This window comes from Triturus cristatus, chromosome 6 (assembly GCF_964204655.1).
Source record: "Triturus cristatus chromosome 6, aTriCri1.1, whole genome shotgun sequence".
Taxonomy (NCBI): domain Eukaryota; kingdom Metazoa; phylum Chordata; class Amphibia; order Caudata; family Salamandridae; genus Triturus; species Triturus cristatus.
Window position 1 is genome coordinate 1,324,115,413 of NC_140589.1, and position 13,996 is coordinate 1,324,129,408.

General features: G+C 48.0%; 1 protein-coding gene across 1 annotated transcript in view; it reads right to left on the bottom strand.

Annotated features, from left to right (window-relative positions):
• The window catches only part of GEMIN6 (gem nuclear organelle associated protein 6), an 87,367-nt gene that overhangs the window by 20,789 nt on the left and 52,582 nt on the right, over positions 1 to 13,996 (bottom strand). The window contains exon 2 of the mRNA XM_085612316.1: positions 13,201 to 13,352. Within this exon, the coding sequence (XP_085468442.1) occupies positions 13,201 to 13,328 (128 nt within the window). The 5' untranslated portion in view covers positions 13,329 to 13,352. The remainder of the gene's footprint in view (positions 1 to 13,200; positions 13,353 to 13,996) is intronic.

A 13,996-nucleotide genomic window follows, 5' to 3' on the forward strand; every position in this document is an offset into this window, starting at 1 on the left:
ATACGTGTTCCCTACCTCTTAGTTGGATTCATGCTGCGCCTGATATCTGTAAGGACGTGTTCCAAGATGATACTGTTTAGCTGCAGTGTCGCTCTGATGTGTGGATTGCGGTCCGCATCGACTCTGTCTAGTTTGTTGTTAAGAGTAACATTGAAATCTCCACCCCAAATAATTTTCTCTACCCCATGCCGCCATCTTAGCCCACACAGTAAGAATAAATTGTGGCTCATCCACATTCGGGCCATACAATGCCACCAGAGTACCTTGGTAATCATAAGGGATCCCGTTAGTATAATATACCATCCCTCAGTCTATGTATGCATGTGAGGTCGTCCAGTCAAGCCCACGTTGGATTAATATCGAGACCCCTCTAGCATAATTGGAATGGAGGCAGAGTGCATTTCCCCCCCAATATCTATTCAATTTAGGGTCAGATGCATACTTCAGATGGGTTTCCTGGAGAAAACATATGTCCATATGATGCCTGCTCAGGTATGCGTGTATTAATCTGACTTTCTTAAAATCATTAAGGCCGCGAATATTCCAAGTAAGGAAGTTGGTCTTAGCCATTACTTAATAAGTTAATTGCAGCATAATCATACATGTTCAAGGAATGAATTGGACAACAAACTACATTGCCGAGCTGTGCACTTAATAATAATAAAGCATTAACATAAGCAACAGGAAATAACAATGCACGGTGTACAACAGATATATACTGTGCAGCAAATGACCATGCGCCTGAGTAACCCGTAAACACCCTATCCCCTCCCCCACCCACATCAACCTCTCAATTAGGTTGTGATGCATGACTACAACCCCCACCCCCCTCCGGAAAACTCTTTCGACAAAACAGAAGCACATGGGAGAACTCCCTGTGGGGCTAGGGACGTCAGCAGGGTGATCAGGCTTTTATATATAGTACGAAATCTGCCAATAGAAAAACATGCATCTCTATAGAATCACAATTCACAAGTCCGCCTCTTCTGTAACTAAGATAGTTAACGATCTTATGGTGATATGCGCAAGCATAAGCCTATCTATGTACCACAATGTGTGGCCATTTTATTAATCATTGTCACTTAATTTCTGTTCTGAAGCGGCTTGTTGTGACATAAGCGAAGGCGATTTCCGTGCACCTATGTGTTTAGCATATTTCAGGGCCGACTTAGCTTCTATAAAGAATTGTGACTTTATGTCATGGGTAATTTTAAGCTTGGCAGGGTACAGCATTACATAGGTGACAGACGCATTCTGTAAAATACGTTTCACTGGTGTGAACTCTCTTCTTGCTGCTTGAACAGTAGGTGTGTAGTCCGGAGAGGTGCCTTGATAAGTTTCAGTGCTCTTATCCCTGGCTTCTCCAAGAATGGCGTCCCGGTCCCTATAGTTCAAGAGGGGCGCAATAATTGAACGCGGCGTGGCTCCTGGCAGGGGTCTGGGGCCTAATGAACTATGTGCACTCTCAATGATCATAACCTGCGAAAGGACCGGCCCAAACAGATCACGCAGTAGGTTTTCTATGTAGGGTTCCCTATTCGGAATAGCTGTCGATTCCGGCAGCCCAATAATCCGCAGGTTATTTCGCCGGGAGCGCGCCTCCAAATCTTCATTTTTGGCTTTAATGACAGCTAACACTTTTTCCAAACTAAGGATTTGTGCCCTTGATTCTGTAGTACAGTCTTGGGTGTCAGACAGCCTGTTCTCCAGAATATCTAATCTGCCCTCATGGGCATCTACACGCTTTTTGACCGTGTCAAGTCTGGACGTTAGAGCGTGTGAGAAGTTGGCCTGATGTATGATGTCACTAGTTCTAGTGTACACCCTATATCAGTCCAAATACCCTTATGGTGATTGGTTGTAAAGTCAACCTTATAGACCAGCTATCCTAGTGGTAGCATGGACAAGAGCAGTCTTAGGCTAAACTCTGAATGGCATGTGAAGCCAGCTGTGATACCATATATAATCCCTTGAATACCAAATGAAAGGACACCACAACAGATATATATATAAAATAAAGTGTATTTATTCTAGTCAACCCCTCAGCACTCTTTATGAGATTAGAGGTAAGTACAACACAGTCTTATTTAAGCATACATTAAGTCACACAGGTAAGTAATACAGTTAGGCCCTAGGGGCCACGCAAACCATATACTAAGTAAGTGGTATAAGAACCACTGTCACGGAAATAGAATAGGCCTAGGCCTAGGGAATCGCTGGGGCTACACTACACTAGCGTTAGTTAGGAAGTGGGAGGCCCACGGGATTCGTGTGCAGAGTGGAAACACTCACGCGTAATGCGTAAAAGTCAATAGCAATAGTACAGTTTAGAAAACGGTAGATTTAGGACACTTACGGAGTAGCTAGGAAGTTGAGACTTGAAAACTAGACACTAGGATAGTCACTATCCTGATGAGCACCGGAGTACCCAAGTTACCTAGCCCACAGGCTGCGGGTGCATAGGGGTGAAGATGCGTCGTTTTCGTCGTCGACTCCTATGGATGCCTGAAGAAAGATGCTGACAGGCAGTCAGTGAAGAGTGTCCGGTGGATCCCAAGGCTGGGATCAAGAAGAGAAGAAACCTGCAAGCAGAAGGGACAGAGTCAAGGTCACTAGCCAGTGACCACGTGGAACCAGGAAGGAACCAGGCGATGTCGTGAAGATTGCAAGTGAAGGTGAAGCTTGTCGCTTCAGCCAGGAGGACCAGGAAGCGTCGAGGACGACCAGGACCAGGAGGCGAGCTGTCCCACGAAGGCTCTTGCTGTCGGCGGCGTCGAAGTTGGACTAGGACTCACCAAGCCTTGGCAAGCGGAACCCACGAAGAACGAAGGACTTGCTTCTGGTGCAGACCAGGAAGGTCTGGGGTGCTTCTTCTTTGCAGAGAAGCGGGAGCCAGTCTGGAGGAGCCAAACCAGCGCAGAAGATTTCAGGGTGCGTCGTCACAAAGGCCACTAGCCAGCGGGCAAGCAACCGGACAGACGCGGCAAGCAGGAAAATGCTGAAGGGCCCCACGCAGGACTCGTGGAGTGTGGGGGGCTGATCTTCGGTGCAGATGGTGCTTGGGGTTGGGGCTTCTCAATCCCCGGTGCACAACTTCGAGGGTACCTCAGAAGCTGCGCTTTAAGTTACTAGCCACTTTTTCCAGGTAGCCGGTCCCACGTCGCTCGTCGCCTCCACGGATCTCGGCTTTGCTGTGGATGTGGATCAGGGTCGGAGAAGTCTGGAAGTCAAGGCTCTGGTCAGGCTCTGCAGTCGGTTCCTCGTAGAACGTGGGCAAAGCAAAGGGTAGTCTCTTGATGGTGCCTGTTTGCACAGGGTAGCCACTCCTTGGCTACAAGGGAGATTCTTCAGTCTTCTTCTTTCATCGAATGTCGAAGGTCCAGAGTTTCTGTTCAGTTTTGCAGGTTCAGGATAATCTAAAGTCTTGAGGCCCAACTCCCACTCTTATACTAATCTGGGGGGCTGGGATACCTGCTAGGTCACGCCTTATGGGTGGGACCTGGGAGGGGGTGGTTACACCCACTTCCCTTTGTCCAGTTTCGCGCCAGAGCTGGGGCTGGAGTGCCCCAGCACCGGTTTGAACTGGACTATGCAAGGAACACCTTGTGTGCCCCAGGCATGTCTCATTCCTTTCAGCCCACCCTGCCCCAATACACTAAAGACTGTCTGGGGAGGTGCTAGCACCTCCCCAAGCAGGAAACCTATTGTCCAGGCCTCCCTGGCTGGGATCACTCCCAGCTGCAGGAGGTCAGACTTGTGTCGTGGCAGCAGCATCCATTTTGTGATGCTGAGGCTTTGGTTAGAGTTAAACAGCAAAGTAGGATTTTAACATGTCTCTCCCTCTAGAAGGGAGGAATAATATCCTCATCACCAGAAATGGTATGGGGGTATTATTCCAAAGTGTTAGACACCTTACACGACATGTTTTGATAAAGCCAAACCATAGTTACCATAACCGTTTAAGATTATAAGGCACTTTAAGAGTATATGGTAGGCTATATCATAGAACAGCTATAAGGACTTGGTTCCGAAAGCTGCAGACAGGCTCAGCTCATGCTAGAGCACCATCTCACATGTTACCAAGCACTCTGCCTCCAGGATTGTTAAGGCCTGCCATAGGAGTGACTGATAGGTACACATGTGTCTATATATAAGGGTAGATATAGGCATACTATATCTAAGCAAGGGGTGATTACACGACCTTGCCCCAGCTGAGTGATCAGCCAGTTGTGTCTGATTGGAAGGCCAGACCAGGGGTGGCATAATACATGCTGCAGCCCCTGGGAGGCCTAGGGTACACCTATGCCCTGGGTACCTAGGGTACACTGTACAGGGTCCAATAAGGTGATCCTTACCAATTGGTTATGTACCTAGGGTACATGGAGTCCATTTTAAAGAGAGAGCAGACAGCCTGAGACCCTGAATGGCAGGATCTCAGGCCAACTAAGTCGAAAAACCAGCTAGACACTAGGCAAAAAGTTGGGGGTAACCATAGTCAGATATCCACCTTCCTACAGAGCGTCTATCTTGTTATCCACTGTTTTAATACTGGAGTGCACGTCCAGTAGTATTGTGCGAATGTCTTCCTCCTTCTGCTCCACGTGGTCTTTGGAATCCTGGGCAGTGTCAAGTTCCTGACCTGCATCGTTTGTTCTAGTCACGCGTTTGGGTTCAAACCGGAGCTTCGGTTGCTTGGGGTTGGTCTTCCCCATTGGGCCGTCAGTCGCTAGCTCAGTAAGTAGTAGTGGGTAGCTACCTGGTACAGGGCAGAGCAGGGCCTCTGCACTATAGCGATTTTCCCTCTGTGAATAGAGAGCTCGCGGCACTGTAGTCGCTGCTGCAGTTCACGACCTGTGAGATTAGATGTGTGCTCCGGGAGTATTATTTTAAGGTAGTCGCTGAGACTACCAGATCGGCATGTTATTCACAACCAAGTCGTCAGTGCAGACCTGGTACAACAATGCCGGTTCACAGAGCTACCAGGGAACGAGCGCCAACCGCAGTTCCAGCCCAAAATCCCATAGGCTCCAACTGCATGGGGATGCCGTAGGGCAGCAGCACCACCTCAATTGCTTTGTATAGTAAATGTGGCACAGATCACAGCTATCAGGCAACCATTAGGTTCGCTGCAAGCTACAGGTGTGCTCACATGAGCTTCGCTCCGTTCCGCTAGGGGCGAGAGGGCACCCCCCTACTTACTGCAGTGAATCTGGGGCCGGTGCCCAATCTATCTAATCGAGCCGGCCCGGACCGAGCGACCCCCCCCCCCAGCCTCCAAACGAGCCCCCACGTCTCTACATAGGACGTGGGGAGCAAGACAAGGTAGCCCAGGGCCCACTCACCCCGCACTACAACCCAGGTGTTTCACCTGGCGCAGGAGCCTCCTGGTGAGCCGGTGCCTTCGGAAGCCACTACGGCGCAGGCCCTGCCACACTCCACACCGCAACGCGGCCCTCACGGTGAAGTAACCGGGGAGGGCTCTCACCTATGCGGCCCGAGCGCGCCAGGCGCTCCACCACCCCAGGCCCTCTCTCACCGCACCTCACGACAGGTCCATGTTGCTGCCTCCATCCAGCAACCAGCTCGATCAGCCACATAGCAACAGGGGGCCAGATGAGCTCCAGTGCTGAGCAGCACAGTTCTCCACACGACTCCCGACCCAGAGTCGCGGCCCAGATCTCCGTCCGTGCCGCCGGCTATGCCGCAGACACCATGATTCCATTGTCTCAGAAGTCGCTGGGCCTGAACGCTGCATTTCACCATCTGTTGCACGAGGCATTCAGTTCCCGCCTCCCAAGGCTGCGTTTTCAGACGGTGGATGCATCCAGGGCAACCAGATTACGTCAGACCCGCTTTATTTGTCGTCACACAGCGGCCATTTTTGTCAAGGGTAAGGCCGCAGCCAGTCGGGTCTTGAAGCTCGCCCTCCGTGAAGTGTGGCTCAATGGTAAGAGCGGCAGACCCTGAATTAGGTCTGGCCCGGGACCAGGGTTAAATTCCCGCCTTGGCGGCTCTGGAATTGAATTTCCCCGGACCTGATAATTCTCGCTTCGGTGCCTATTCTAATCATGGGTCCCACTGTGCAACTCTGGGCAATAGCTTGCTTAATCTCCACAACGGCCCCCACAGCGCTAGGATACCTGGCTTCACCTTGGGGGGTGCCCAGGAGTGGACATCTCACAGGAAAACCAGGAAGGGTTCCACAGCGGTATGAATACCGCGCTACGAGACCCCTGGGTAGAAGTGCGCTATACAAGTACAAATACATATACATGCACAGTTGAGACAAAGGTGCCCACACTACCCTCTGGATTCCTCAAGCGCCACAAGTCTACTAAGCCATTATCAGTCATACCCTGCTGCAACACGGAAGCGGATTGTTTGCCCTGCCAGTTTCCGGTGACAGATCTGTTCCTCTCCGGGTCCAAATATAAGTTCAGGTCCCCTTCCCAGATGATAGCTGTGGTTTGTAGCGTGTGCAGTCTACGTCATATTTGTGGGTAAAACTTCAGGTCATCCACATTTGGACCATAAGTAGCTATGAGGGTGATTAGGGTGCCTCAGAGTCTGCCTTGCAGTATCACAAATCGGCCGATGTCGTCAGTGTCAGAGTGGGTAGGCGTAAAGTGAACACCTTTCTTTATTAGAATCGTGACCCCCGACAGAGTATGAGGAGGAGGATGCCACACACACAGGCCCATCTCGCCCCAACGTTATTTTCAGTATGTTTAGTGCGGTGTGTTTTCCTGCCGTAGGGCTATTTGTACTTGATGCCCATCGAGGTACTCCAATACCTGCCTAGTTTTCCTGGGGTTATTCAGTCCCCACACATTACACGTTACGTTTCCTACCGGACCTCTACTAGAAGTCCTTGCAAGCACAATCTAGTATAGTCGGGGGTTTCACCCTTGCCAGATCTCTCCAACATAATACATGCATATGATCAACATCTGCACTGTAGTAAAACAACGCAAACCAAAATAAACAGTCTCTCCACACCCACTTTAGCAACCCAAAACTGTTAAAGACATCAATATTTTCTTACAAAATAAACAAGCAGAGTACAATGATATCCAATTCGCAAAACGTCCTTGTTTGCATGTGTAATGCTAAAGAAGCATTTGGGGTGCGCCTGCTTTGAAAACTCCAGAGACTCCAACATCCTCCCGGTGGTCGGAGGTGACCAGGAATATATTACATTGGCTAAATGAAGTCGATAACTAGGGGAGCTATCTAGAGTTGGAATGTATTTACTGGACCCAACAGATTGCGGACGAGTGTAAATCTTTCATTTAGCTGGTGATCGCCCACAGATGTCTGAGGGGTGAAAAGATTCACCTGCATTTATTATATAGTTGAATCCGTCCGCAGAACTCCAGTGTTTGCACACTTGGGGAAGCATTTCAGTACTGTAACTGTTAGGAGCTGGCTACAGTATTGATAATGGTATCGATATTGCTGAGTTCAGAGAGGTTACAGAATTCAGATGTCCGCTGTAGGTCAGAATTCTTTTTTTTTTTATAGTAAACTGTTTTTATTGAGCAAAACCACAAACAGCACAGCAATGCTTTCCATTCCCGTCACGCATTTAAATATACAATCAGTGTAATTCAATAATACATGCATGTATGACTGACTCGTTATTCTAACAACTCTTCTGCTGCAGCACATAACCCATACATTTCGACCTCACTATGGCGCAGCTCCACTGTTGGAGACAGGCAAATCCCCCCTCTATATGCATTCCATGCTGCCCTTTTACGGTACCATTTCTTAGGGCACCCTCTGTATTTAAATACATCATTTTCGGCTACCATGGCTCTGTCCATGTCAACCACCCAATCTCTAATTCGTGGCATCTCCCCTGTCCCCCTTTTCTGTGCCACGTTGCGTTTGGTGATTGCCCATCCAAGTGAAACCCATGTCTGCTCGGTCTGGTTAAGGTCAGTGGCGTCCCATATATTCAGCAGGCACAGTTGCAGGGTGACCATTAATTTCTTCCCCCCCAGCCCTCTTCAACTTTTCAGCGATACCGGTCCAGTATGGCTGGATGACCAGACCTGCCTAGATCTTGTGGAAGAAAGTCCCCTTTTGTTGACATTGCAGAAGGCAAAGGGGGTCAGCCCTCCTGCCCATCCTGACTAAGGTTCCGGCAGCTAGGTAGACTCGATGCAGGACTTTGAGCTGGAATAACCGCAGTCCCATGGGGATGGCCACGTCTCTGGGGGAAGCCAAAGTGTCTCACCAAATCTTCCTCCTCAAGCTTGCCTAGATCGGTCTCCCAGTGTGGCAGCAGGCGTGTTAAAAAACCTGGGCGGTTATTAATTAGTTTTTTTTATATGTAAGGGATATGGATCTCTCAGGGATCTGCATTAAGCCCCACCCTGTTCAACGTCTACCCGAGTTCTGTGGCACATATAGTCACCCCACTTGGGGTGCAGATTGTCACCTATGAAGATGATAATCAGCTAGTCGTCTTACTGAACAAAAATGATAACTCAGGAGGGGCCCTTACCTCTTGCCTAGAAAAAGTGGCTAGCTGGATGGATACTTCATATTTGAAGCTCAATGGAGATAAAACAGAAATTATGCTTCTTGGCAAATGCGGCCCCCCTCAATATAGACCCTTGGTGGCCTAACAGCCTAGGTCCCCTCCCCACCCACTCTGAAAAAGTCTATAAAAAGCTTAGGAGTCGTACTGGATGCCAACCTAGATATCAAGGAACAGGCGCGGAAAGTGGCTGGCATCTGCTACGGCCTTCTGCGGATGATCAAGAAAATTCTCCCCATTCTACCTTTTCCGGCCAGAAGACTGTTAGTACAAGCATTAATCCTATCGAGTTTGGATTACGCGAATGCTATTTATCTTGGAGCTCCATTGTCCACCACTAAAATATTACAGACTGTTCAAAATTGTGCAGCCCAGCTGCTTTTAAATATTCCTAAACGATTTTCAGGCAAACCTGCTTTAGCCTCATTACATTGGCTTCCAATCCAAGAGAGGATTCAATTTAAGACTGTGTGCATTGCACATAAAGCACTGGCGGGAAAAGGATCCCCGTTGATTCAGGCCAGGATTCTTCCCTACCAGCCTAAAAGAGTCCTAAGATCAGAGGGTAAATACTTTTTAACAGTCCCAAAAATCAAACAAACAAGTAGTGGCGGCCGCCTGTTTTCATATAGTGTTGCCAAGTTTTGGAATCTTATTCCCCTTCACCTCTGCCCCCAAGCCAATTACCATCATTTTCGTAAACAGTTAAAAACTTTTCTTTTTCCCCGATACGTTATGAATCTGGTTTAGTGTTTTCCTTAGCGCTGTGATGCCTTCGGGTAACCAGGCGCTTTACAAGTGTTTCCTCATTCATTCATTCATGGCCTTTGTAGTCATGGGGTCCAATATCAGCCTATCTTCCAGTGGGGAAGTCTCAGGAAGTGGGTCGCACCCTGGTATTACAGTTTTGAGCGCGTGACTGACCTGAAGGTATCTAAATGCTTCGGTGTGTGTGAGGTCGTATTCTTTCCGGAGGTCGGCGAAGGTGACCAGGCCCCTGGAGTTCCACATGTCTCCCACCGTGGAAATGCCAATCAGATCCCACTTGTCAAAACCGGGACAGGTACTAATCGACCCGGGCACTCGGGTTCCCAGAGTGGGGTTGCACATGTAATTCTATTATGCCAACCCATCTGTTTGTTAACCTTGTTTCAGACTTCTATTGTGCGTGCTGTCGGTCCCGTGAGGCCTAATTTCTTGGGATTTGTGAAGAGTGCTCTGTAGTTATACCCTCCACGTTCCATAAGCCACCAGTCAGTGCGGAAACCTGGGTCCCCCCACTCGCTGTGTGTCCAGCGATTAATCGCGACTAGGTGTAGGTCAGAATTCTTGGTCTTTCAGATCCAAGGTAGCCCCATCTTGCTCAAAGTTCGGAGAGTTTTCTCATATGCCATAGCTGCTTTGGGGGATGTCAATATCTTCTGTGGCCCACAATGCTGTACTCGCAATCTGGCTGGATATAACATGGCATACTTGATCCCAAGTTGTTGCAGTTTCTTTTTGACTGGGGCAAACCCTCTCCAGCCCGCTTGAACTACCACGATGAAGTCCGGGAAAAAGGCTACTGCGTGTCCCTGGTATTGTGGGTCACCCTTCTCCCTCGCCAGGCAGAGCGCAGCATCACGATCCCAGTAGTGGAGGAGTCTGGCAATGATTGGCCTTGGTGGGGCTCCCTGTGGCGGGCAAGCCACTAGGATCTATGGGCACGCTCCACCACCAGCATTAAGGATAGATTCTCTGCTCCAAACAAGGCTCTTAATATGTCTTCCACATACCGCTCAATCGGGCCCATGTTAGTGGATTCAGGTATTCCCATTATTCTCAGGTTATTATGGGACCGCGCCTCAAGATCTTCATTCTTGGCTTGTATCACCAGCAACACTTTTTCCATATTATGACACTTTGAGGTAGCAGCCTGGAGATAGTCTTCCGCTGCCGTTATGCGCACGATTTGTTAGTCTAATTTAGCCGCCATGTGGATATTGAGTGTGCCTATTTTCCCCTCTATTGACTGTAAACTTTGCTGCATGGCAAGTAATGTGTTTTCAAGGTTGGTTACGCTGGCGCAATCTGGGTCTGAGAGGGCATCCAGTTGGTATTTGCCGAGTCACAGAGACTCAAATGTTAATCGTTACTGGGCCTTGTCCGCCGTCCCCATGTTGAATTAAGCTTGTAGGCAGTAATTGGGCAGGGAGGAGAGTGCAGTTGTATAGGGGATTTTATCCAAATCTACTTGTAGTCAGTAGTATTGACTAGGGTTTCCTGCCAGCACCAAGCAGCTGATCTCTGTGCCAAAGTGTACCCACCTCACAGCGAATGAAGTAGTTACCAGTACCAGGCAGGACCCCAAATCCAGGATCTCACCAGCAGCTCCACTCCATCCGCAGGAGCCCCACCAATCATCCGTGAAGGGGGTGAGGGACCAAGCGTGTACGCTGCACTGTCCCTGCGCCTGTGAGCGGTGACTATGCTCAGATACCGCCCCTATGATGGCGCTGTGAAAAAAGGATTTGCATGGTTTCATTCAGAATGCCCCGGGGCCAGCCACATTACAGTATTCTTGATCTTGGCACCCCGTGCATCATCGTGTGCCCTGCGGTCCCACGACCATGTGCAGATACTTGCATGAATACCTCACTTTCTCTTCTTTGGGGGTCCACATGTCAAATTCTCACACCTGTGTGCTCCGCAAGGAGATAACGCTCTGCTCGCTCAGCCGATGGCCCCTTTTTCTTCTCAGTCTTGCAGTCAGCGACCGACCCCCAGGGCTTCCCGTTGCAGCATCGGTCCGCTCTCACCTGCTGCTCGAGCGGATCAGACGTCTGCTGCAGCTCCTCTCCCCAGTGCAGCCGGGCTCATCCCGGGGGATCGACAGCCAACTCCCTCCCTGCAGTCTCCGCCCCGCACCCAGGGAGTGCCCTTCCTGATTGTCAACAGCTACGCAGCACATGGGCAGCCCACTCAATCTCACCGGCGCTCTGCTGCTGTTCAGCTGGGCTCACTGTGGCTTATGCTGGCAGTGTCCAGATAGTCACATGGCTGCCATCTTAGGCATATTCAGGCCACATCTCGCTGAGGAGTGCTTTGTCGCGTTCAGGTGTGCCTCTGCTCACAACACATTGCTCTGGGGGTCTGCAGCATCGCCATTCTTTCCCACACACACTTGCCCTCCAAGTAGAGGGCAGATGGCAGCCAATTAGTCGGATTATGGTTGGACGAATATTGCCGGCCGGCAGAGCAACACTAGAGTGTGACCATCTTGCTCTGGGCTCTCTGGGGCACCCTAAGTCCCCAATGATCTTACTTACGAATGAGGCAAGTATACAATTCTCGAAATGGGAAAATGTGCATGTATTTGAGAAACAGACACAAAGCAACAAATCTGTAGTTGGATGGAGGACCCACAATGGAAGTGCAAATAAAGGAATTATATAGGAGTAGAACTGTCTACCAGTGTATGCAATAAAGCAAAACAGTGGTCCCTAAAGGGGGACGTGTGGCCCTCTACTTCCTTGGAGAGAGTCATTTAGACCATCAAGAGATTGGAAAGTGTTCTTTCAATTTTTTACAAACTGAAAACAATCATTGGAGTTTAATACTTCAAATCAATTTGTAAGAAAAAAGGTGATCCCAAGCGGCGCAATGCAAGTAAAAATACGTGAATGTAAAGTGTGCTGGTGCTATACAATATAGGTACATAAAATAGTGACTGTCAGTGTGTGTGCCAACTATTTATGCATCCTGGATCAGAGTTAAATGCTCCAGACTCCAAATAAAAACAGTAAACTATAATTGGGTCATGTCACAGTTCCGAGCCTAACCATACAATTTAGACAGGGTCATCATCAAGACATAGGTTTGGGAAGTGCCTGCTCAATGTATCAGATGAATGCAAAGTTATTTTTTGAGCGCTAATGACGAGGGGATGCTTCAGAGTGAAACGGACACATGGGACGACTCTGGAGTGGCTGAGATTTAAGCCTAATCTATGTCATGCGGCGCTCCATTAAAGCATGTATGCCACTATATTGGAATCCTGGTTAGAGCCGTATGGTAAGGGATGAATCGATCTCCGCGGTTTGTATCTTCAACTAGAGAATAGAAATAAAACACCTGTGGCAATTGATTGCCTCCGGGAGCTGTGCTGTGATGTCCTTGACTGCGGAGTTTCCAATTGGGAAACATTTGCCTTTTGAAAGGAATTCAAAATTAATTCCTCAAACTAATAGTGGGTAAAAATCTCATAAATAATTAAGGCTTTAGAGTGCTATATTGTACAAATTAAGCAGTGAGTAGCAGGACACTCGCCCATAACAATCACAAGGCTGCCATGTGGACTGTGGCAAAAAAAACAAAGGACAACGGGACATTAGTTGGAGGAATTAATGGTGAATTCTTTTCTTAGCTTCCAAGCTTTGCTGCAATTGAAGAAATTGGACACTGCTACCAGAATGCGATAGGTTTTAAAACATAGCACTCTCCTTGTGAACTAACTTACCAATTAAATGCATCTCAGAATTCTCCTTGTGAACTAACTTACCAATTAAGTGCATCTCAGAATTCACTCATCAAAAACATTCATAGTCGTTATTCAGCCTGTTATTTTGTAGGAGCAAATTACAGCCTTGAAATATGAATTGTAAACTTACTTTGCAGACACTGGATCAGTTGTTAGAACCCAGCCTTGATACTCATTTTGTTCAGCCGCGGTGACTTTAACCTCCTTGTTGATATAATCTTGCAATTCCAGTGGTGTTTTATTGCACCACTCTGCCATAGTTCAATCTTGATACAAAATTCGCTGAATCCAAAAAAACAACATAAGAAAAAGATTTACAGAATTTTTAGAGATCATCCATTTTATGTACCTGCAACCTTCAATCGCACACTATTTTTAGCATAACTGTGAAGAGCTTAGACGACGTTGTCTTACTATTTATTTTTTATAAATATAGCTGAAATGGAAATGTATCAGTAAATGCTTATTTTGTTTGGCCTAAAATGAAAAACAGAATTGCCTCCTGGTACTTGGGCTTTTTCAGTGTGCTGGATTGTGAACAGCGGACATGAAATTGCCTTGCAAGGATTTTATGTTTTTTAATATTCGGTCAACGCCATCCAACTCAATACATCACATTGAAACATAAATCAAGTCATGTAGTTTACGCCGATATACAAGTTTCTCTGTTACGCTGTTTTCTTCTCACAAGGGATTGTGTCAAGATTTCAGTATTGATTAGTTCATTTCTCTACTCTTTCAGATTTTGCAATTTACAGCAGTATTTAATTAAATGAGAACACCACTTAACCCCGCTCAGTCTTTCAACTTTTCCCATGTGCATCATCCTTGTGCACGATGCTCGTATTTATTTCCTCTGCTTCTGCCCATTCCTGAATATGTTTTAGCAAGGACGCCTCCCTTTGTGGAGGTTCTGAATACATCAA